At 36.7% G+C, this 26,458-nt stretch overlaps 1 protein-coding gene across 2 annotated transcripts in view; it reads right to left on the reverse strand.

The window, feature by feature from the left end:
- Positions 1–852: 852 nt before the first annotated feature.
- Positions 853–26,458, reverse strand: part of Mindy3 (MINDY lysine 48 deubiquitinase 3) — a 62,113-nt gene continuing 36,507 nt past the window's right edge. Inside the window, exons 11-16 of one of the 2 annotated variants that reach the window (XR_016532700.1) lie at positions 20,600–20,672; positions 17,288–17,360; positions 14,445–14,532; positions 8,993–9,064; positions 7,783–7,918; positions 7,491–7,655 (exon numbers count right to left, since the gene is read on the reverse strand). Coding sequence is in view for 1 of the 2 variants with exons in the window: in XM_090318952.1 (XP_090175078.1) it covers positions 5,825–5,974; positions 8,993–9,064; positions 14,445–14,532; positions 17,288–17,360; positions 20,600–20,672 (456 nt within the window). In the remaining variant the exon portion in view is untranslated. Of the gene's footprint in view, positions 5,975–7,490; positions 7,656–7,782; positions 7,919–8,992; positions 9,065–14,444; positions 14,533–17,287; positions 17,361–20,599; positions 20,673–26,458 lie in introns of those variants that run through there. The other variant, XM_090318952.1, reaches the window with a different exon arrangement.

Below are 26,458 nucleotides of genomic sequence, written 5' to 3' on the forward strand. Positions count from 1 at the left end.
TGGGGTTGAAGTTAGTAAGCAAAGGCATCCCCCAAAATAGTCAACTGGAGTCAAAGAGCTTGTACAAGTCAGGCTTTGTTGGAGTTTATAATCAACTCCATGCATGCTAAAATGTAATTTAGTTCCATAAAGATTGCATGAAGCTAGTGAGGTTTCAAAAGTCAAGTCAAAATCAAGAGGAAAGTTGATTTACCAGTACAAAATAATCAAGAGAGGCAGGAACTTTCTTGATCAATAAAATGGTGGAATGTGCTATTTGTTGTAAAAGTCATAAAATTACTAGGAAAGCTGGATGCAGGTGGCTCACACCTGTAATCTTAGCAACTCTGGAGGCTGAGATATGAGGATTGCAGTTCAAAGCCAGCTCAGGGGCCAAGAGCATGGCCTAGTGGTAGATTGCTTGCCCAGGATTCACAAAGACCTGGGTTTGATTCCTCAGTACAGCAAACACAGAAAAAGCCAGAAGTGGTGATGTGGTTCAAGTGTCAGAGCTCTAGCCTTGAGAAAGCCCAAGGACAGTGCTCAGGCCCTGAGTTCAAGCCCCAGGTCTGGCAAAAAATAAAAAAAAAGAGATAAAGCCAGCTCAGACAGGAAAGTCTGTGAGACTCTTACCCCCAGTGAACTAACACCAAAGCCAGCAGTGCTGTGTGTGGCTCATTGGAACTCTATTTGATTAGCATACTAATTCATACACTCTGTACTTATTTCCCATATATTTTTATTATAATTAATAGAAGGGTTACATTATATTCACCAGATAGAAGGTGCATTACTTCACATACATTGATGCCCTTTCTTATATCTTGGTCCCCATTTCCCTCCCCCAACCCCGGCCCCTCACCTTGTTTTCCCCCCTTCCCTATCCGATTTACACTCTGTACTTTTTAAGTGCCGGAGAGTGTGCCAGATGCCAGGTACTGAGGGTACATCATTGAGCAGGCAAGATTCATGCCCAGGTGTAGGAGAGGTTTCGGATTGATGAACTGTTACAGTGCTGTGGAGAAACGTAGCACAAGGGAAGGGATACAGCAAACACTTGCCAAGCAGTGGATGGCGGGGATGCAGCTGTTGCTGTGTTTAATTTTTCATCAAAGCAATGAAAACCTGTGAAAACCTTCCTCACAGGGTTTGTTTCAAAAGCCTCAGTCGTTTGTGGGCTGGGCCCACAACCAAGAAGAGGAGCACAGGCATACACACCTTGTCTCAGAATAGACAAACCAACTGAAATGGCCATCGCTAGTACACCATCTAGATTTGGCCTACTTGAATGTCTCTACTTCGAAGCAAGCCCTCTGCCTCTTCTCCTTTGTATGACTCGCTGTATGTGAACACTTCACCCATATTTAGATTGACAAATCTTCAGTGTTAACCTTTCACCTAGACTCTTAACTGGATGTACGTTTGCTGATATCTAGAGATTTGGCCTGTGTGCAGTATCTTGGCTGTACTCACTCTCTTGCTGTCAAATTCTGTCTCTCTCTGTATTTGTCCCTCCCTCTCTCTCTACCAATGTGTCTCATTTTCTGTCTCTAAGTTCCTCAGGTACCAGTCTTGCAAGACTGTTTTCTCCTCCAGTCCACCTTGATTCCATCAGCAGGTGACGCTAGCTTTTCCTCCTGCATCGTGTCTTGCCTGAAGTCCTGAAATAGCCTCTTCATGGTATCTCACCTCCACATTTTGTCCTTTATGATGTATCTCTAGCCCTAGTGGTCTTTTAATTGATACTCTAACACTCCCTTATTAAATGCTTTCCAGTGTTAGAATAAAAGCCACCTAGTCACTGTGCCCTGAAGCTCCTTTATCACCTGACCTGTCTCCTTTCCCCAAACAAACGTTTCTCCTTGTCTCTTTCCTGGCTTCCAATCATGCAAACCTGCTTACAACCTCAGGGCCTTTCTACTTACTCTGTGTGTGTATATGTGTATGTGGGCACCAGTCATGGGGCTTAAACTCAGGATTGTGCTCTCCCACTTAAGCCACAGCTCAAGACGCAAGTCTCATGGGCTTTCTTGCCTGAGCTGGCTTCCAACCATCATCTTCGGATCTTAGTCTCCTGAGTAGTTAAGATTACAGGACAGGGTCATTGGCACTTAGCTTCTACTTGCTTTTACTGTACCTGGAATGCCTTCCTCTAAGATGTGGAGCTGACTTACTTTCATCACTTGGGTGGCAGCTTCCTTGAGACAAGAAGGCTCCCACTGCCTCTAATTGTCCCTTTCTTTCTCTTCCTATTTCCTAGTTTTATATGGCAGTAATGGAACTTATTTTATTTGTTTACAGTGGTTAAGGTCTGCCTCTCTGCAATGGAATGTAAGATCCCCTAGGGAAGAAGCTGCTGCATCCTAGAAACTAGCTCAGTGTCTAAGCCAGATACCTAGTGACAACTTATAAATCATGTTAAATATGTTGAAATTCAACCTGTGCCCCCAAAGAACGGATCATTCTGTCCCTTGCATTTGATTCCAAATGATTTTGAATTTCATTTTCACAGCCCCTCAAATAAATACTTAAAAAAAAAAAACCTTTTTGCTTACCATATCCAATATTACTCAAACCAAGTCCTGCTTACCTTTCTTTCCTATGTTTTATCATAGCCTTTTTTTTTCATCAATTTACTTTCCATACTTTCTGTTCTTCTAACATTGGCCTAAGTAATGCCAGGCGGATGTCTCTAAACACCTGTTTGTAAATTTCATACCCATAGAGAATTGTCCTAATAGAAGACCATGTATAGAAATGTCATTGTTGCTTGTAAGAAGCAGGAAGCAGTGAGTGTGAATTCCTGTTAGGTTGGGAAATCCACCATGAATTTTTCTGGGTATATTTTGTTGTTGAAACCACTATCCTTGAATTCCATCCAGAAACTGCCAAATGAAGTTTCAAGTAGTGGAAGATGTATCTTTGGGTAACTTGGCGGTATTTAGTTCTGAAACAGTACTTGTACATACTTGTATTTATGTCTTTAAAGAAGAAATTAATATACATGGACACACAAGGGGAATGTAATTTTGTAAAGTATAGCTGTTTAGGGAGAATGAGAGGGAAAGGAGAATGATGGAAGGTGAATAATACAAAATACACTGTGTCTATGTATGAAGACAGGCTAATCCACTGAAAGCTATTAAACAGGGCTATCGACATCGACCTCATCCTAATCACTTCCCATAGCCTCCTCCGGAGACAGGGAGCCACCAGACCTACTCATTCTGATCTCAGCTCCTGGATGCAATGAGTACTTCTATTCCAAACCATAGCTTCAGTCCTTCCAAGGTTTGATTCAGTGTTAGGAGAGACAGCATCCTTTCTCCAAAGCCATCTTTCCTATCTCATTGCTACAGATTTTGACCTACTCTTGCAATCTTACCTGAAGATTCATTTGGGTCACTCAACATCATTTCATGGAGTAAGAACTCTATGGCCATGGAGTCTTAGTATGGTACCTCTTATTCAGGCCTATGCTAGATATTACATTTCCTGAAAACAACCAGGAAAATGACAACTCCAGATGGTAAACAAAGCCATCAATGCATAGAGTTCCTCTTACTCTGGCTCATGGGTGAAGATAATGGTTGACAAGTGCATTTTCCATTTAACGCAGCTCGGCTGATTCCCAGCTATAAACTGTCACCAGAACTACAGCTATAAATATGATCTGATTGTTTCTGAAAAGATCCCACACTCACTGAAGTGATTACTGACATAATGAGGTCAGAACTTGTTTCTAGACCTCTTTTGGAAACTCCTACTATCAGCCTATTCCTATATGGCTGGATTATTTGGAGGGTTAAATATTAAATATGGCTATTATTTTGACAAATGCGCAATATATCTGTATATCTTCTCCTTTAAAATGGAGTATTTCCCTCTTATATCTCATGGTTAGGGTAAATAGTATGTATCAATTGGTAGGTAAATAAGTAAGCTAAAAATGAAAAAATGACTACAAACTGGGCATTGGTGGCTAACACTTGCAATCCTAGTTTACTTAAGAGGATGAGATAGGGATGATTGTAGTTTAGAGGCCAGCCTGGGCAGAAAAGGCCAGTAGTCTTCATCTCCTCAAAATAGCCAGCACAAAGTAAGGCTGTAGGTTTGGCTCAGGTTGTAAAGGAAATGAGACCTTGAGTTCAAACCTAGTACTGTAAAAACAATTTATAATGCCCAATATTGACTGAATAGAGCTAGAAAACTCAAGTACAATATTTAGAAACATCACAGTAACTCATTTCTCATAGTCATGCTTGCCCACTGAGGGACTCAGCTGAGCTTCCAGATAGGAAGTGGCAAGCTGTCCACTTGCTGTGCCATTTAACCACTTGAGTGACTACATGCATGAAATTGTTACTTTTACATCAATATAATAAGCCTGTGAGGACAATTTTATGCTAAGAAGCTTTGAAATGGTCTGTTGTACAGCAATAGTCATAGAACTATAAACTATTTTATAGGTAGATGTTTATAAGATCTACCATAAATGTCTAAATTCTATTAAGAGAATCCCATGAGAATTTATAATTTATGGAGCTAGTTAATTCTGACATAATGCACTTCATGTACTTTTGGAAGCAGCCAAGATCAGGCCAAAAATACGGACTTTTTTTACAGCCAGCATTTCAATAGTATACTCTTGAAACAGAATGTCACCGAAAGTCACACACAAAATCTGGCTACTTTTTGTCCATGCTCCTATCTACTTACATGTGCTGGTAAAAGAAAAATAATCCCCAAACACTCACACATGGAATACACTGCTCTGAAACGTGCAGGAGCATACTAAGGATCTGCTACTCAAGAGAAGGAAAGCAGGCACTTTGGTTACTCGTTTATCAAGAGGCTTGCTATGAGTGAAGTGCTCGTTAGAGGAAACAGCTCACTACTCTACACGCTGCCACCGGGACTTGTGCTGATGGCTCAGAGTGAACAGAGCTGTAGGTAAGCTAAAGTTTTGGTTTCTTAGTCAAGGTTTTTTCTGAGTCCTTCTCAGGGTTACTAGGCAGAAAGGGTTAAAAAACATTTGCTATTTTGAGCCACTAATGTATAAATGCAAGGTTAAAGCTAAAGAAAAAAAATCTTTATTTAGGCTAGTGGCTAGGATCATAATAAATAGTGCGATATACTATGTATGTAATAACATGTTCTCATGCAGTCAAGTATACAAGGAAGCTGGCTTACAGGGCTACTGAAACACATTTGGAAAAGTGTACTTAGCAATACAGCCAAAGTTAACAGTGTTAAGACTATCAAACATTCTATTCTTCTATCATTTTAAAAAAAGGCATCCCCTTTCCACCTGTGAATAAGCGGGAAGTTCCTATTTTGTAAACATGCCAGGATTATTTATGTCAGTTGTTCAAGGACCAAGGTCGATAATTTGTTATTCATCAGTTTTTCTAAAGGGAAAACAAATTTTAGAAAAAAAATAACAAAATTAACTCCTGTGTTTCATTGTGGAGGCTAACAACAGAATGGGCCCAGAGGGAAGAAAACCTAGAACAGAAGATTACGTAAGTAGTGAATTTAATTCCTCTATAAAAATGCTATTGCATGTTTATTTGATAGATGACCAATTCTCTGTCTATATTGATGAATTTTGACTAAAGCTTAATTTTGCTAATAAATTTCATAGAAAGGGTTGAAATAGGATAACCTTTAACATAAAGCTTTAAAAACGAATAATTTAAACATATTTTTTTAAACACCAAAAGTGTGTATTGTTATTTACAGTTAATCAGTGATACCAGTGTCTAGCTTAATTTAGCCATGGGCCGGCCTTGAACCACTCCTGACATCTGTTATTGGTCTTCCTCACAAATCTTTAGGCAAGTCAGTTTAGTGAAGGAGAGCGATCTGTGGTCCAGAGTAATTCGATGCATGGCCACTTGGTTTGGAGACAGCGTTTGATGGGCGTGTCGTCGGTCTGCAGCATGTTCTCTTCAAATCCCATGACCACCGCAGTCCCTTCCACATACATTACCTGTCGGGGGGGAAGCCACCAGTCAGGCCACAAACTTAGCAAATTCTTATGTGGGACACAAACCATTTTTACCAGCTGTAAGTTATGACATGCTTTTTCATGTAGAGCTTCACATCTAAATTTGTTTTGAAAGAAATTATGAGGAAGAAATATCTACATATTAAGGTGAAAATAAAACTATAAATGAGATGGTGATACGTATTTTAATTGCTTGTTAACTAGTGAGCTGTAGAATTCAAGATGCATAAAAAAGTGCACTGGAGTCACAAAGCATACACAGATGAACTGTGATACAGGAAGTAGCATTACACAAGTTGGTTAGCTACACATTGTGTTTTCAACCTTCCTACTGCTGTGGTCTGTGGGCCCAGGCTGCTCTTGCTCTCTCATCAGATGGAAAGCCACTAAGGAAATACAGCTATGCTCTCTGAAAACAACTATTTTCTCCTTTGGATGTTCAATTCAACCAAAGCTGAATACAATGAAAAATTGCTATTATTACTGAAGTCCAGTTCATGATTATACTTTATTCTGCAATTTTATCATAAAGAAAAAAATTAAGCAAAAATCAAATTAAACTTATCAGTACATTACACGAACTGGCAATTAGATAACTTCTTTCAAAGGAAACAAAGTACTTGGAAGTAGTTAAAACACTACAACCAACAAATGGCCATATGATCAAAACCTCAATTCTGATTTTTGGGTACTTGTGGACCAGTTTATTGCACAGTGTATATCATTACCACTGTGTACTTACTCAGTGGCTGATTCAGATGACAGTAATATTTTTTTTTTTTAGCCAGTGGTGAGGCTTGAACTCAAGGCCCGGGCACTGTACTTGGACACTTTGTGCTCAAGGCTAGTGCTCTGCCACTTGAGCCCACAGTGCCACTTCTGGCTGCTTTTTCTGTGTATGTGGTACTGAGGAATTGAACCTAGGGCTTTGTGCATGCTAGGCAACACTCTACCCCTGGGCCACACTCCCAGCCTAGTAATCATGTTTTTCCAACTAAAAAAAAAAAAAAAAAAAAGCTATTTAAGGATTCCAAAGAAAAACAGCCTTAAAGGAGAGTTTCTTAACAGAACATTAAATATAGAAATTACTAGGTCAGATTCTCATTTTTATAGGAAATTCAAAAATACTTCACGTGAAATACATTTCCCTCCCCCGCAGTGCTAGGGCTTCAACTCAAGGCCTGAGCACTGTCCTTGGGATTTCTCAAGGCTAGAGCCCTACCACTTGAGTCACAGCACCACTTCTGGCTTTTTTTCTGTGCACGTGGTACCAAGGAATCGAACCCAGGTTTCTGTGCATGCTAAGCAAGCATTCTACCACTAGGCCAAACTCCCGGCCGTGAAATACATTTTTTGCATCTTTGGTTAGTGTATTTATTATTTTGGTTAATGGTGTTGATTTCTAAATGTCAATTAAGACTACAACTCACATTTTTCACTTCCCCAGTGCAAAAGTGATTCATGTTGAAGAGTTCTCTCCAAGGCCCAGAACTCCAGATGCTCACAGCACTGGAGCAGAAACCTGGGCGCTGCTCTGACTGAGTCCTGGTGGCCTCATCTAGCTTTCTCTGCCTGTCGGCTCAGGTTCAGCATCCACTTTCTGCTTCCCTTGATGTTCTGAACATGTTATCTAGCTCCTGAACAACTTCATGACATCCTGCTTCTACAAGTTAATGACAAACATGGTTTGCTTTTGAGTTACATTCACCTGTCGTGTTAATGCTATTTGATTTCTGAGCTTTGTTGTTAGTATGTCAGACGCCTGTGACAAGCATGATTGGGAAACTTACTATCCATAGGTAGCGTGGCCAAGCAGACCAAGGACAGGACTGGGAATCAGGAACTCAGTTCCAATCCCTGCTCTGTCAATGACTTGCTGGGTGACTCTGGGTGAGTCACTTAATCTCCCTGTCTCAGAGGCCTCATCTGTAAAATATGGATAATATTTGACTGACTACCTTGCAGGGACTGTGTAAATGAATAACTATTTAATGACTACAAAGAACCTATTACATAGCTCTGTAAAACTTCAAAGTACACATTAACACACACACAGCATCCAAATTTTCTGGCAATTTTCATTCTGATACCAATAAATTATATTTTTGTGAAAATACGATGGACCTTATAAAACCTCATAACATGCTTCCTCATTTGTATGAAAATTATACATCTAATTTACATTATAATGTATTTTTCTATAGCCACTTCCAATTTAGATACTTATGAAATCAGCAAGTAGAGTTTAAATTGAAAAGGAATGTTTGGCATTATTCCAATAGTATTACTATATCTTCAATATCTTGATCAAATGCAGATACAACAGACATACCACATGTGTGCACCCAGTATTCAACCAGGTGGTACACTGGAAAGAGACACCTACATGCTTTTGTCTATGATTTTACAAAGCACAGTAGCAAAGCATACTGGGTAAAAAGCCTAGTGGGAAGAGCATGACTTAGGAAGTGCAGTTCAAAATTTCCAACCCAGCTCTGCCATTCCTGGCTGCTTGACTTTGGGATGTTACTTACCTGTGCTCAGTTCCCTTCTCTGTCCAGTGAGATATACAGGCACAGGCAATATTTACTTGATAAGATGGTATGAAACTTAAGATTAGGTAAAGACAATACAATTCCAGATAGATGCTCAAAAATATTAGCCATTATGGTTATCTTAAAATATCTTAAAAAATCTATTCTTTCTGTATATAAGTAACAGTAATGACTTTCACTGGATCAACCATAAATTCTGATTTAGAAATACATACAAGGAAGAATAACACTATACATGCACATGTAGTTCTGTCAACACAATTTTTGCTCCAAAGCTCATTTCAGTGAAATTGAATATAGCCAATTCTATAATATGCTGTGATAAAAGATTCTTGGAATAATCTCATAGGTAGCAACTGTAGGGGAATCAGACATTGTTAATACTCACTCGTATATGTATTTCATCAACCGAGTTGAAGGCAAATTACTATGTAAATTCTCATACCTTTTCATTATAATTTGATTGCTTCAGTCCATTGTAGTGGTAGACTGTAAATGATTCTGGACCACTGGAGCCCTATTACATAAATAGAGTACTATTAAAACTTTGTTTCAGGCTGTGTTTAATTAGTAGTAAAGATAAATGTAAGTTCCTTAAATCCTCATCCTTTTACTGGAATCATGTGAAACAAGACAATATAGAAAACTTAAAACTGGAAAGGCTGCTTTTTCATGGCAATCTTTTCTGCATACATTTATGTTTTCTGCTATATGTCTAAGTTTTTAAAGGATAAATTTCTAAAAAAAGTCTCCTTTGTAAATAATGTTTTTCATAAATATCTAGTATTATTTTTACTGAGACACAAATGTATGTATAAAAAATACTTTTAACCTAGCCAACTATAATGAGTTAGTACTTTATCACTACTTCACTTTATCACCCCATTTGTAAGGAAATGGAAAGACGTAGAAAAGATCATATTAAGTGAAGTAAGCCAGACTCAAAGGAACTTAGGCTCAATGGTTTCCCTCATTTGTCATAATCAGTAGAAACCTTGAACTCTCCTAGCAGAGGTTCACAATATGGCAAAACCTACATACATAAGACCATACAGGATGAGGCTAAATGATATAGAAACAAGAGCCATATAATATGTAAGTGATGTTCTTAATGCACTATGTTATTTCTCATCTCTTTTGTTGTCCCTTGGTTATCTCATATTGTTACAATATTTTACCTTGTTATCTGATATACTGTATATATGCTTTTTTGGTTATTTAAAATAGGATAGGGAAGGACAAGATGAGGGGAGAGGGGGAGGGAAATGGAGACAAACACATGAGAAGAGGTAGCAATGATTGTACACCTTCTATCTGGTGAATATAATGTAACCCTTCTTATTAATTACAATTTTAAAAAAAAGACTTCACTGAAATTGCCATTTTGGATAGTCAACTGTTAATCAGTGCAAGGAGCACTGAAAGTGAAAATACAGTGCTCAGAGAGACTTTCAATAAATGGACAGCATTCCATGAAGAAATTATCTCCTAAATTTGCACAGCAAAGGTTGATCGAGTTCTTCTCTCTCAACCTAGCATTCCAGGCCATGGTGTGGTTTCACTCAAGGTGCCTGGGTCCCGGGGGCCTTACCCTCAGGACCTACAGACAATCTTCAGTACCTATCGCCTTCATCTTCTGATGTATCAGGGACAGACATAAGACCCAGGCAGGGTTAGAGCTCCTCCTTATTTTTCCAACTGCAACTAAGTGAAGAGAGTTGTTGGTAACTGTGGCTCTGGGTCCTAGGGAAAAGAAAATGGGGAGACTTCGGGCAGTGCTCATGACCTCTGCCCCAGTCTCAACATTGCTACAGCCACCTCCCCTTAATGGGGCTAGCTTCTTCAGTGTCTTTGAGCTGCCTTTCCTTTCCCACTGAAGCTTCTGTAGTATTCTTGCACAAGAATACTAGAATAAAACACAACCTAATCTACTGTCTCAGTCTTATCTCTTAACTACTCAACTTTCTGAATTCTCTTTAGACAAACATGACTTATTTTCGAATAAAAAGACTTTTGTTGGCCTTCTGCAAATAGGAGAGCGCTTTAAAAAAAACAAATTCCCAGATACCTTCTTCTGTCTCCTTTCTCACTTTTTAAGACCTGTTTTAAACTAACATTTCCTGGAAAGCTTTTCCTGAACACATACTAGTTGGACTCTATACTATTTTGGAAGCTTTAAAAATAAAAGTTGTCCAAATAATTGGAGAACAGATCATATATTACTTTGCATTATCTTTTCTATTGTTACTAGAAGACTAAGTTTTTAACTGCTTTCAATTTTTCATGTTTTATGTTCCTGACTGAAATCTAAGCCCTCAGATTTTGTGTCCTACTCAAAACACAGAAAAACTAGTGTATGTACTCACTTAATTGTGAGTCAATGTAAATAGTCACTAAGAAGAGTAATTTGGCTCTTGCTTGTCTGGATTTGAATTAAACATTGTACTATAATTGAATACAATTTATATTCTCTAGCTACAATAATGAACAACTGGCATAAAATACAGAAACACTGGCAATGAGGCAGTGTGACATGGAGAAAAAAGTGCTTAGACTGAGATTGCAAAGACCCATTCTGGGTAGGTTTTCTATCCTCCTACTCCTTGTCAAAATGGGAAAAAATAATAGTATTTAATTTATATTAAGGCACAGAGTGCCTAGTGCATACGGTGTGTTTGCTAAACGGGAGCTGCTTTGGTTAGTCCCACTGTGAATAAATTGTCTTGGAGAGTTTACAGCTATCTCCATTTCTTCTTTGACTCAGCTTCTACTCATGATGCTCTCCCTACACAGATCGCTGTGGTATTTGTAATACTGAAATTAGGCACTGTTTTTCCCCACTGCTTTCCCCGTTTCACATGTGTGACTATATTTCTGGTTAAGGAGATGCTGAGTTACATTATGTTGCTATGTTAGGTATAAAGTAGACGAGAAGAGTCGCTAAAATGAGTGACTGTCATCTTATGATTGATGACAAAAGTGCGAGAAAGACCTGTGCCTTGAAGTCTGAGCTTTTTCATGAAGTAAAGAGGTAAGGATGGAACAAGTTTTCCCTTGAAGCACCTGTTCTCAGACTTGAGTATCCTCTTCAGATTCACCTCCAAAGTTATTGACTTTTTAGTTGTGGGGAGTGGCTTGAGAATCTGCATTTGTAACCAGCTCTTTTTAGAAACCTCATTTTGAGAACGAATTGCTCTAAGAGAAACAGGATCAGGGCCATGTTCTCTGGTGAGGAAAGTACATAAACTAAATAGGAGTGCTGAGACAGACCAGCTCAGATGGGGAGTATGTCCAAAATAGCAGGGAAATCAGCCCAACTAAACAAACTAAGGAGAACAAACAGTACAACCCAAAGAAAATGTCTTATTTCATGCAAAATTGGGTGGTGGTGGTGGGGGAACACAGCCATTTTTTATTACCATAAGGAATAGTACAATTAAAATATAGATTCCTTGAGCTAATAAGGTATAATGACTGTAAGCAGAATTTAGACTGAGTTACATATAAGATCCATAATTTCAAAAAGAATCAAGTCAAATCTACCTTATTTTGTAGAAGCCCCTTTTAACATCTTATAAAATGGAATTAAAATCTCAGAAAATTTCATTATAATTAAGAAGTCAATATCTACAAATTGACAGCAGCCTTCTGGAAATACTAAAATGATTGCTTCAAAAATTTTAAGTGCATCTGGGTGCTGGCTGCTCATACCTGCATCCTACCAACTCAGGAGGCTGGGATCTCAAACCAGCCAGAGAAGGAAAGTCACTCCATAAGACTCTTATCTCCAATAAATTATTCAGAAAAACTGGAAGTAGTATTGTGACAAAAAAGCTCAAGGACAGTACCCAGGTCCTGAGTTTAAGTCCCAGAGCCAGAAAAAAGTGCTATAATTTATAAAGCTTTGTCAAGAAAACTGAAATGTGATAGTAAATCCCAGAAAGGAACTAAGAGGAAAAACAAAAACCTTACGTAGTAGGAATGTAGCAGACAGAAATTACAATCCAATAGTGCCTTTCCAATAATTTCAGAACACATATCTAATTTTTTCCATTAAACATTAAACCACCAGTTTGAAAAGGTCTATTTGCTTAAACGGTGATATTCTAGTGACTTTTTAAACTTTTCTTAGTCACTGTATTTACAGTAACCATAACAGGTTTAGAAAATGAATTCCTGTTGAAGGTAATTTAACTAAGACATCAAATTAACAATTAAATAATTAAATAATTATTTTGAAGTATCCTTCAACTTTAAGTTTTCTATTTACCAATACATTTATAACAGTTGGAACAGAATTTTTATTGGAACAAAGAATTTCAACTTAAATTATGCTGATAACCACTGCAATGCCACAATAAACTAGGATGTATGATCCAGTTCAGTAGTAAAATGTTTCACTTGAGACAAAAAAAAAAAGAAGAAGACTGGTATAGAACACAGAAATGGCTGGATAGTAACACAGACACAGCTGGAACAGGTTCCTAATAACGAGCTGACATGCCCCAGAAGGAAGTAGTACAACTCTAAGCAAACCTAAACCGAAGTTTCTCTGTCATGCAGCTGAAATGGTTCTTACCACCTATATGTTGTTTCCTACTATTTAAAAACTGCAAAAAAACTCTCGGCCTTAATGCCATCTTCCTAGAAGCCACTGTGCCATGAGAGCCAAGTGGAGGAAAAAGCGAATGAGCAGGCTGACGCGCAAAAGAAGAAAAATGAGGCAGAGGTCCAAGTAAACGAGCTTGTGCACCCGTCGAGGCCACAGGAGCGGAAATGAGACATGCCACGGGCCGGGAATGCTGATGTGAGCTGTTGGACTGCAGGCGCGATTTCCCAGTGGCTCTAGAACTTAGATCGCCAAGAACCATCTCCGCAAGATAACACACCTTGCTCATGCCGAAGCCTGCCCTGACCATCCTGTGCCCCGGGCCTGTGACATAGTGGACTAGTTCTGTTCATAATTGTGGTCAAATGTGACATGTGTACAATAAACCATCGCTTTTGCAGTTGCAAAAAAAAAAACTGCAAAAAAAAATTATCAAATTCATTAATAGTAACTGAGAAAATAAAGGGGTAGAAGTGGTAAAAAGGAATCTCTTTGCATTCCTCGGACTTCCTTGGTCCTGTGGCTTAAACTCCATCCAGGCCTGGCACTGTCCCTGAGTTTTTTTTTGTTTTTTTTTTTCTCTCTCTCAAAGTTAGTACTCTACTACTTGAGCTATAGCTCCACTTCTGGCTTTTTAGGTAGATAATTGGAGAGAAGAATCTCACGGACTTCCTGCCAGGGCTAGCTTTGAACCACAATCCACAGATCTCGGCCTCCTGAGTAGCAAAGATTACATGAGCGAGTTACTGGCATCTGGAATACTTCTGATTTGTATTCCTCATATTTCCAACAGTATTTTATACAAATGATCTACACTATTCTCTCCTCAATCAATCCTTCTACAAAGCACCAAACAGCTCTACTGATACCCTCAGTGTACTGCACTATTGTATGGGTAGACATATAACCTGGTGATCTCATTACAAGAAAAAGTATACATATGGGCCGGGAGTTTGGCCTAGTGGTTAAAGTGCTTGCCTAGCATGCACGAAGACCCGGGTTCGATTCCTTGGTACCACATACATACCGGAAGTGGTGCTGAGGCTCAAGTGGTAGAGCTCTAGCCTTGAGAAAGTCCAAGAACAGTGCTCAGGCCCTGAGCTCAAGCCCAGGACTGGCAAAAAAAAAAGAAAAAGAAAAAAAAAAAAAAAGAAAAAGTATACATATGTGTGTGATGTATATATGAAGTCTTCTCAGCATCATATCTACATGTCAAGACATTTTAAAGGGGCTGGAAAATAGCAAACAATCACAGATAATAATAATGTATTTCCTTGGCTTATGTTACCTGATCGGGAAAAAATTCTTGAAGAAATGGACCCAATAATATGATTCCTAATCCTTCTGGATCTAATTTATTCTTCATGAGATTTATACTATGGAGAGAAAAGAAGAAAAACAGTGGATACCAAATGGAGAAAAACAAGCCCTTTTTTCTTTCAGAATTAAATTACTGGTACTACAACACATTCAGTCGCCAAAAATTCTAGGAGTTGCTCTTTTTTAGAACCTTAATGACAAATACACAGGAATGACATTTAATTTGCCAAAACTGGGTTATTTTTAAACCAGAGTAATCTGTTACTATTTAAAAGTTAGATTATGATGATGACTTTGGAATATTGTTCCTTATTAGGTAAAGTCATTTAAAAATCATGTCTTATAAAACTTAGGCTTGTAATGTCCCAAAAGCACATTCTCTGTTTCATAGGTATGCCTGAATTTAACAATCAAATGAGGCACTTAACTTACAACAATGTTTACTTCAAGCCCAAGGAGAAAAGAAACATGTCAAAGGGGTATATTAAATAACCCAAAACATCTCTTAAAAACCTGACTTCAGGAACTCCATGAAATAAAGACTTCAAATTCTTCCACCAGGTAACTTGAAGCAGACAAGTGTGTGTCAGACAAAATGAAAATGTCTGTTTGAGAAGGTTTTCTTCTCCATGCTATCTCAAACTGTAAAGGCTAAGTTAAATTTCACTTATGCAACAAGAAAAGCGTGTCTGGGGGACTCTTCAGGGGTTCTGGTTAACAAGCTTCCCAAGGGACCTCTTCCTTTTGGTCGATGGAGTCCAAGATGAGTCTAGACAGTTCCTGTGACTCCAAGGAATTACAGTGGGCAGCTCAGGACTGCCTGCCTAAGGAGGTAGAGAGGTTCCTGCCTAAAGACCGTGCTCAGTGTTAGCTCTTTTCTCTTCAGTTGGGGTCAGTTACCAGGTGTTTCATAAAGGTGCTAACCATCATTGTAAGGGTAAGTGTTCTTAGGAGGGCTATGAAAGTTGCACCTGCGCTAAAGCAGCCTTGTCTCCTGGAGACCCAGCCAGGCTGCAACATCCAGCACCATGCGCCTGCCATCTGCTCGGTGAGGTGCCTGCCTGCAGGGGCATTCGGCTAGCATGCCTCCTACCTCGCGAACTAAGTATCCAGTGTACTACATGTCGTGAGACAAAAGAAGGCAAGGCTAACTGCAGCTCTATACCGAACTCATTTCTTAATAAGACCTACCTAACAAGTTGTATTTTACAAATGTAAACCAAAGTACAACCTTCCAATTACTTTTAGAAAAGTTGAATAAACTGTACTAATGTAATAATCTAAGACATGTTACGTATTCTGATGGAAGAAAGAAAATCAAATCTAATGGACAGATTTGAAAAGTAAAAAAGTAACTTTTTCCCCCCACCTATAAATCATCAGTGACTAAAATTATTTGAGTTTTATTCTCCTTTTCAAATTAAACAAGATGGTCTCTACTTGGAAATCCATTTAGAAGAAATAAATCCATCTTACCATTTACTGCACTAGTTAAACTCTGAATTTTTCCTCATTCAGCTGGAAACAACAATTATGTCTAACTATGAAAATGGATAAAATACAGCTCTAGGAAGTAAGACTGAGACATATTAATTCAGATATGATTATAAATATTCCAGACTTCCAAAAAAAATAGCATCCCTGGGTTTCAAAACAATAGAACCAAGCTCTAAGAAGTGTATATTAGTGTTCCATGTTGCTTTTGCTGAATCTTTATGGCATTTTATAAGCTGAAGTCTTTTCATTAAAAGAAAAAACTTGCAAAAATTAAAAAACTGCAGCAAAAGATAAAGTTAGCACAGATAGTAAAGGATCTTTGTTTCCATTTTTGTCATTATATGGATTTTTATCAATACAAGGGATATTTTCTCATAGATAACAGCTATCCTAAGTCTATGAAATTAAAAATTATAGTATTATATAACAGTGAATAATGAATGACAAGACAGTAAGGAAATACTTTTAAAAAGTCTATATTCTATAACATACAGAATCACAGCTCTAATCAGTTAACTATTTAAGAGCGTTCCATATGGCTGCCCTCATTTAAGATGAGGTCAAAGGCCTGCTGGTTGTGTAAGGAGAACATCCATAACATCCACACTACACAAAACTGTTACTATGTTCAATGAAGCTACATACAATAGATATGTGTACAAATATGTTAAAACAGACATGTGTATGTATACATATATGTTAAAATATGGAAGTCCTTGCAGAGTAATTTTTTTCTATAAAATTTAAATATAAATTTTCTTATTAAAAGGCAGGTTGAGTGTAGCTCATATTAAATATGTCAAAAGTGCTTCTCATTATGGATTCCTTTTTTTTTTGGCCAGTCCTGAGGCTTGAACTCAGGGCCTGGGCACTGTCCTTGGGCTTTCTCAAGGCTAGCACTCTACCACTTGAGCCACAGCTCCACTTCCAGCTTTTTTTTGTGTATGTGGTACGGAGGAATCAAACCCAGTGCTTTGTGCATGCTAAACCATACTCCCCTCATACTGGATTCCTTTGATTTCTCCCCAAACAAATGCTTACTTGCTTATGGCTGGCACTCTACCAGTTGAACCATGCCTCATCCAGCTATTTGCTGGTTCATTAGAAATGAAGTCTCACAGACTGCTCTGCCTGGGCTGGCTTTTAACCTCAAATTTCTACTGTGGAGTTAAGCCTGACAGGTTGTAAGCCACCTGTGTCTAGCTTAATATTTTGATCATGCAAATGTAGACTTTAGAATACGATAGAAATGTATATTTTTATACTTAATGGAATCATTTTGCACTGCCAAAGTAACATTTCCATTTATCTTACTATTCAGGGTCTGAAACAAGGTCCAAAGCCTTCATCACATCTTCTAGAAGTGAATCAGATATGAATCCATTATCTGGAAAAAAGGAAGAATTTGTATTAAAACTTCAAGAAATTCTGTTCTTAATGATCAGATTTAGAGTTAGGGATTGGAATCACATAAAAGGACAACATAGAATTATCACCATTGTATTACTTTTGGTACAATGTTTATTAGCAGATATTCTTAAATCAGTTTTCTTAGGTAAATATGGTATGATTTATTTTCAAGAGAATTTTCACACAATAAAGTTAACCATATAACACATACCTGAGACCTTTAATGAAACCTTAAAGCCAAATTATACTTTCCTTAAGCAGTCTTACCAGTCTGTCAAATGAGTATACATTTTTGGGGTACTTAAAGCGACTCCAATTTCCTAGTTAAGCAAATATTTCAATAAATGAAGTGATCCTTACAATTCCTACTAAGAAACCCAGTTTTGAAAAGATTTTTCTATCAACAAATTCCATTGCCACAAGGCTATTTGGGTTCCTGGAGGCATGTAATCTGTTGACAACATGAGACCAGGAACACACATCCTATAGTGGGCCTGTGATTTAAATTAGCATACAATGAATGCTGATGGAAGTCTAGTAGGAGAAATGAGGGTAGTTTTAAACAAGTTATTTCCTTAAATGGATGGTGTCTCCTACCCATTTACACGTTCCTCAAGACTGGCTCCATTTTAAGTCAACATTCAACAATGTCTTTGCCAAGGATTAGATTACTTTTTTAAATCCTGCAATGGAGAACAAGATGTCCAAAGCTCTGTTCTTATCATCCAACTGCAGAATAAAGTTAGGACTATATAAAGGTCTTTCGTATTTGTCAACATTGTAGGTAGTTTTTAACCACTTAGAGATTGGTTTTGAATATAAGGCTACAAATCACTCAAGATAATGTGCAATTTTTAAATTTTTATTAAAAAACATTTTTTTGGTGGTTACTTGGAGATAAATAGAGTCTCACGGACTTCCCGGGCTGGCTTTGAACTGTAATCCTCAGATCTCAGCCTCCTAAGGAGCTAGGATTACAGGCATGAACCACTACACCCAGCTAACATGTAATTTTCTAAATTTAAGACAAATTCTAAAATGCTGAGTTGTCAATAATTTGAGGTAAACAACATAAAATAACTTGTTTGGTACATATACACAATGGAATTCTACATAGCCAACAGACAAGATAAAATAATGGCATTTGCTGGGAAGTAGATGAAATTAGAGCAAATCATGTTGAGTGAGATAAGTCAATAAAAGGCACATGGTCTCCTTGATATGTGGACATTAGAACTAAACAGTACAAGAACGATGACTCAATATTTGGGTACTCAAAGTTATCGATATGGTCTTACGAGATATAAATATAACTACATAGACATAAAAATCTATGACGGGCTATATACTCTATAGACATAATGTTTTATTACAGATATTAATATATATCTATGACATATAAACACTCAGCTTAATTTTTAATTATGTTCTGAAATCTATATGCCAGTGATTGTATGTAGATTCCCTTCTTCAATACCTGTTTATTAAACATGACATTTGAAATAGGATATGAAAATCAATGTTAATAAATTCTTTAATAAAAAACAAAAATTTGCAAAAAATGCATACATATATATATTTATACAAGTCTCCTACTTGATAAATGTCTACTTTAAAAGCCTTAGTTTCGGTGTCTTATATTATTGCTTCCTAAGATCTTTTGAGCATATCCTTTTATGATTTCTTTTTGAACAAACTCATTCATTCAGTTTCAAATTTGGTTCTGGAAATTTCATGAAATATGTATAAAAACTTGCAAGGTTCTGTTTGTGGTTTTGGAATAATTAGGGTTTTTATACTGGGAGAAGAGTCTTGTGATACCTCTGAATCATTTTAAATCAAAATAAGTTTATAGTCTGAAAACTTGCCCAGGAATTTGTGAACATGCCTACTTAAACCATCATCCACTCTATACTTCATCCATTCTATTCTGTGAGGAATTTATCTCTCATAATATAATGTCAGTAAAGGGAAAAATGTTCCCCACATATACCATAAAACAGGCATTGATATGTATATATGTGGTGGTACTCTCTATTGTGATGTAATGTTTTTCTATTTATAATGTAATTTTTTTGAATTTGTCATGTGACATTACTTATAAAAGAAAAACATAAAAGGGGGTTACATATGAACAGAAACCAAGTATGTGCCTTAAATAAATCTTTCAGTAGGTATGCTGGAGAAAGCTATTTAACTCGTTCTCTAAAATATTTCCTTACAACTTCAAGCCTCTTTGTGTACCCCTGCCCCATCACTTCCCTTTAGTTTCCTGTTCTACTCAGGACACGCTTTATGGGCTTTTCCCTATTATACGCTGCCATTTCCAGTTCATGTTCATAGATTTATCACCTTTTCTTCTTTTAGTTTCCATTTATAATGGGATCATTCTCTTAAGTCTTCATTATTAAGTAGGCTCAATTCATCATTTCTTTGACCTGTATTATACTTTAAATTTTATGTTAAATTTTATTTAAAAGTATTACTTCTAAAACCATGTTTTGTCAAGTTTGACACTTAACATATATTAAAAATATTTAGGGTGGATAATTTTTCATTTCCTATCTTCCTTATCAAATAATTCAAAGTATTAGGAAAGAGATTAGAGGCTGTCACCTTGCAGAATTTAATGCAGAATTTCGTGGGTGTTGGCTTACTCTGAAAATATGAGGATATAAGTCTTTTACTTTCTTATCTAAGTAATCAGAGTGAAACACTACCAAATGTTTAAATCCATTATTAATTCCAACAGGAAATAAACTATTCTGTTTTGTAAGTTAAGAAATAATAATAATGAGCCGGATGCTGGTGGCTTTTGTGAACTCGGGGTCTTATGCCCGTTAGGTAGAAACTCCACCTGATGCATATTTCCCTTTTTGATTCTTGATCTCTGACATTTATTATCAAACAGGGAAAATGTCATCTTCTGGAAAAAGTCTTTGAAAAGTCACTCTAACTCAAGACCCTAAGAAACAAATACTGTATTAACATGGAAGGACACGATTAGCACTTAGGTTTTTTTTTTTTTTTTTTTTTGATGGGGAGGGGGATGAAGGCAATGCCTTCCCTACTTTTATTATTTCTTTGAAAAAAATTTTAAGAAATGCAATCCAAATTTTATTCAACAATATAAATTTTCTGAAAAGAACATAGGAAGTATCACTATATTTCTAATATAGAGAGATAGAAAAAAAGAGTTAAACCAAAGTCTTTTACCTTCTGGATCATAAGTTTGAAAAATTCTCCTAGCTTGTTCTGAAGGAGCCTCAGGGGCAACTAAAGCCATGTCCTAGAAAGATAAAATGCATGCTGTCAACCAGCTATACATAGATGACTTTAGAAATAAAACACATGAGACTTTGAGTTGCATCTGTATCAGAAAAGTGTGAGCAGGGAAGTCACAAGATCTAGGTCTTCAACCACAAAAAGTCACTGTGAGAATTACAAATGTTTTATACTGATACTTGAAAAGCTTAGCATTACACAGGTAATTCCTACAAAATACAATCCACAAAATCAAATGATTTATACATTTATTTTATATTTCTGTATATATAAAAAGCAGTATAGCTTAAGATATATTCTGGCTTTAGAACAGTTTACTAAACTAAAATACTAGAATTTTTGTAGGAAGAATATTTATTTTCTATTTCGGGATACATAAAAAAGTAATAAGAATCTAAGAAATATTCTGGATTTAGAACAGTTTTCTAAACTAAAATATTGGAATTTTTGTAGGAAGAATATGGTTCCACATATGAAAACCACTAATTCAGTAGACACAACTGGGGCATGATTTGAATGGTACGATCTCAGACATTAAGTTTAATTCCTGAAAAAAGTATCAGTTCAGTAAACATGAATGAACAACAGACCTAACTTCAAGTTCTACATGTCTAGAATTTTTAAGTCTGCTAAACTCAAAGAAAGATCTGAAGGCAGAATTTCTTTTTTTCTGATTAAAAATTCCCTATCATGACTAATTTATCTGAGATCATTACTTTTCATTCAAATTTTTTTTTTTTAGTAAGGTTTATTTCTCACATCCTGTAGTCAATATAAAATCCTGTTTGCCTGTTTGAAAGTCCTAGGCCTTCATCTTCACTTCTACCATCATTGTTGTTAATTTAGTTTATTCCCAGTTTTAATTTTGTTGAGGCTTTTAAAAATGGGACTTTTCTTCATTTCTCTATCAGCTTATGATTTTTGTAAACTGACATGCTACTAATCTTTTATTGTTGATTTTGTAACTTAATACTTGGCCAGCAACTATCAGATGTAAGAGTTTCGGTGATGGTTTCAAATTCATTATAGATAGGCAGTGTGCTGAGAAAGACTAGGAGAACACATTTCAATTTTATCAGTTAAGGGGTTAATGTCCAAAATATGTAAGAAGTTTAGATAAAAAATAAAAACCTAATTTTCAAAAAATGAGCATGATACCTCACTAGATATTTCTCAGGAAACATACAATGGCAAAAAGGTACATAACAATTTCTCAACATTTGGGCGTGGCCTAGTGGTAGAGTGCTTGCCTAGCATGCATGAAGATCTGGGATCGATCGATTTCTCACTACCACATATGTGGAAAAAGGCAGGAGTGGTGTTATGGCTCAAGTGGTAGAGGGCTAGCTTTGAGAAAGCCCAAGGAAAGTGCTCAGGCACTGAGTTCAAGCCACAGGACTGGCAAAAAAAAAAAAAAGATTTAAAAACTTTCTTAACATTATAAATCATTTAGGAAAACAAAGCAAAGCCACAATCATACTCATCAGAATATGTTTTATCAAAAAGACAAAAGATTAACAAGTATTAAAAGACTTTGTATACTATTGAGAATGACTATACATTAGTCCAACAGTGAAAGAAAATTGAAGGCAAGTTCTTTGAAAAGTTAAAAAGAGATCCAACAATACCACTTTTGGATACTTAAAAACTTGGGATCAAACTAAGTGCTGATGGCCCAACCCGGTAATCCTAGTTACTCAGGAGGCTGAAATCTGAGGATTGCAATTTGACACCACCCTGAGCAGGAAAGCCCACAAGACTTTTTTTTTTAAAGAAAAGAAAAAGCCAGATGGGGATTGCAGTTCAAGTGGTGAAGCCTTGAGCAAAGAAATTCAGCAATAACACCAGGACTGGCAAAACAAAACTTTGTAATCAAAGGATGTCTGAACTCCCACGTTCAGTGCAGCACTATTCATGAGAGCCACGTCATGAAATCAAGCTACACATCCCTCTACGGATGAATGGATGAAGAAAACATAGTACACACAGATACCACACTGTTCAGTCTTCGAAATGAAGGAAATCCTATCATTTGCAACAATATGGATAAAGATGAACATTACGTGCTAAGTGAAGTCAAGCACTGAAAGACCAATGTTATTGTTCTCATTTACATGTGAAATATAAAATAGCAGAACTCAGAGAAAAAGAAGAACTGTAGTTATGGAGGCCAGGGTAGGGTAGATTCTCAATTGAAGTGAATTCTGAATTTGCTATGCAAATACTAAATAAACAACATTAATATTTTGTAATTCTAAGGCAATATATTTCAATGAGCAGTATTGTAACTCCTGTTTTTATTTTATTATATGTAAAGGAAACTAATAAAAGATGAAGTAAAATAGACCTATTATGTGGTAACTATATAAATCTGAAGAATATAGAGGTAGAACTGAACAGGGATAGAAAGGAGTCTATCCCCTTAAGAGTTTCTCTTTCAGAGACTACTACAGAAACTCCACAGTGTAACTGTCTACACACCTATGGTTTCTTTTATCTTTAACACCATACTAAGCCTATTAGGTAGTAGAGAAAGATTTAGATTATGGCCTTGCAAGCATAAATTAGAGAGAAAAATATATTACTAGAGATTATTAGTATTAAAATTAAAATGAAGTACAAACAAACCTATTTCACACTCTCCCATAACCATTAAATTATAATTAAGCAGTCATATTCCAATGATTCTACTTATTCAAGTCAGTAAGATTACTTGTGGTGTCACTATCCTTAGTTGTATCATTTCTGAGAAAATTTTTAGTATGTAATTTTCTTGGGTACCACAGGAGGAAAACATCTTAAACATAAGAGCAAAATATTTAAATACTGCTTTAGTACTTAAGCTCAGACTCGCCATCAAATTTTATCTACATTCTCAAAGCAATTCTTTATACTCTCAGGTTTGCCAAATTGTCAGATTACAGAGACTGCTGAACAATATAGTTTTACAAGTATCCAGCCCCCCATACTAAGTTCATTAGCAAGGTGCTATAGAAGAGAGGAAATAAAAACCAACAAGCTGCAATGGGACTATCGAATAACCAATATTCATGAACCAAGTATCTCTTACATGTAGTCTCTATGTTATCACAATCTTCATTCACTAATCACCATAAAAACCCTTTAAAATGTTGCAACATTAGCTATCCTTCTGAACATGTTCTGAAATATAAAGCCTATGTTGGTTAGTCATTTATACAATACTGTGGTCGCTATAAAGACCACCCCCCCCAAAAAAAAACCCCAAAGAGATAAAAATCAACAGGTGCACACTTTACTCTGGTGTGATTTCACTTTAAAAATCATTTCATCGTGTTTTATACTGACTCTCCATTAGCTAAACTTTACAGGTGATTGGGGAATGATTAAGAAATAGACCTTAACAAATGCTCTCAACATAAATCACTGCACTTATTTCTTATTTTTCCATTCTTTGCTGAACAATATGCAAAAGCCTCAGGCTATCTCCACGATCTCTGCAGCAGCTCACTGCTAAAGTAGCACTAACTTGTCCTGCATTACCCAACGTACCAGGGGAGGAGCAATCTTTAAGGTTCTTTCTTCAGAAAAAAATACAAGCTCAAAATGCACACATGGAAATAAGGTAATAGACAAAATGTCTTGGACGGATATGAGCTACTCTTGGCCCACCATAGAATATCTGACCTCCCAGGCTTTTCTTCCATTTTACTTTCCTAGCACAACTAGAAATAGTTTATATAGTAAACCAGGTTTCCCATCTTTCCTATATGGTATGGAAGGCTACACATGAATACGGTATGAACGAAAAGCCCTCTCATTAATAAACCACAGGAAGCTGATTGGAGAAGGACGGTTCAAAGCCAGCCTGGATAGGAAAGTCCCTGAGACTCTTATCTCTAATTAACTATTCAAAAACTGGAAGCTCAGGAACAGAGCCCACTGTCAACTTTCAAGCCCCAGGACTGTCAAGAAAGAAAGGAGGAAAGAAGGAAGGGAAGAAAGAAAGGAAGGAAGGGGGGGAGAGAGAGAGAGGTGGGGGGAGGGTGGGGAGGAGGGAAGGAGAAAGGTAGAAAAGGAAATATTAAGGGAGTAAGGGTCTTCTTCTAGGAAGCAGGAAAACTTCACTGACATAACTGAAAAATAACTAAAATAACAACAACCACAACAGCAAGAGCACCAAAAATCCAAACACCAAAAAGACCTCAGAATGCAAAATCCAGCCATATATATATATATATATATATATATATCTGCATGAGTACATACAAGATTGTAAAAGGAATACAAGAAAAATGGTTTGAAAGATTTTGTTTAAAAATAATTAAGCAAAAAAAATTAAGCATGGAAAGTTATAAACATTAGCATAACTCAAAACCACTGATGAAGATTAGCCCAAATTGTGTTAAGTCGGAAAAATTTGTGTCTAAAAAGACATCTTTAATATTGAAATAACTGAAAATGGTTTGTATAGAGTTCTATCAAAACTTTCCCAATACTGGGGCCGGGAGTTTGGCCGAGTGGTTAAAGTGCTTGCCTAGCATGCACAAGGACCCGGGTTTGATTCCTCGGTACCACATACATAGAAAAAAAAGAAAAAAAAAACAACTTTCCCAATATTTTACATATTATGTTATCTTTTCTTGTTTTTAGAAGATATGTGCAAAGTCACACAACTTATGATTAAAACTGATTTATTAATCTCTCAAATTCATTACTTGTGTTTGTGTATACACAAACTCTAAAATTAATTTAAGATAGATAGGGTGACTAAACTACATTAATATGAAAGAAAATTGCTATAAGATGCCTATGGGTGATTATTTAAATTCTGCGAACTTTAGCCAGTAGTTAAAAGATGTGGAAAGGTAAATTTTCTTATAACAGTGAACACAATAAAAGCTATAATAGATCACTGTACTATTCTGTAAATCCATTGATGACACACCGAGAGAAGCACAATTGTTAAAGCAGAACTGTGCAGTTTCCAAACATGTAACAAGAAGGCATCTACCGCCTAAGTGCAGTGGTGTTCCTGGTGCTCTGCCAGCTAACACACACAGCACTCACTCTACAGAGCTGACTCTGTCCCAGACTCTCTCAGGAACAGACACAGCTGTTAGTTCTTACACTGTTGGCTCACCCAGCCGTGAGATGCCTTGTTTCTTCTTCTCATTAAAGTCAATGTCTTTTTATATTTTGCTTAGGCCATAATGTGTTTTCACATGTTCTAACAAGAAAGGTCAAAGGTGAGGCTAGGCACACACAGTATCTTTTATAACCACAACTTGAAGATGAAAAGGGATGTAAAACTCATTCTCCCTTCAGAAAGAAGTCTGAAATGGATTACCAAGGAAATTAGTCACTGTTGTTTAGATGAAACTAGATGCCACACAGTGAGGTTCCAATGATTTCTAGATGGGATCAACAGCTGTCACCCCACACTGAGACTCAAATACCTGGTCACAACAAAAGACAAATGTGTCTGCTATAATATATAGTTCTATGTATATATAAAAGGTTATGAAAATATACATCAACTGTATAGATATACACACTCATATGGTTTTTTATAGATTATTTTATAGTATATAATTTCTCAAGACCCATTTACACCTAGAGCATGTTGATTCTCAATACACACATCTAAAGGTTTTGTTCTGCCATAATTCAGTAAGCTACTTGGAGATTTCTTCCATCCTAAGAAGAATTAAGTTTCCTTCTATTTTTTTTTCCAAGCCAAACTGTATCCAGCTTTATTAAAGATACTTTTCATAAACAATCATGGTATTTCAGGCAGGACATGGGCAG

The sequence above is a fragment of the Megascapheus bottae genome, chromosome 26, assembly GCF_031878675.1.
Source record: "Megascapheus bottae isolate mThoBot1 chromosome 26, mThoBot2.hap1, whole genome shotgun sequence".
Taxonomy (NCBI): domain Eukaryota; kingdom Metazoa; phylum Chordata; class Mammalia; order Rodentia; family Geomyidae; genus Megascapheus; species Megascapheus bottae.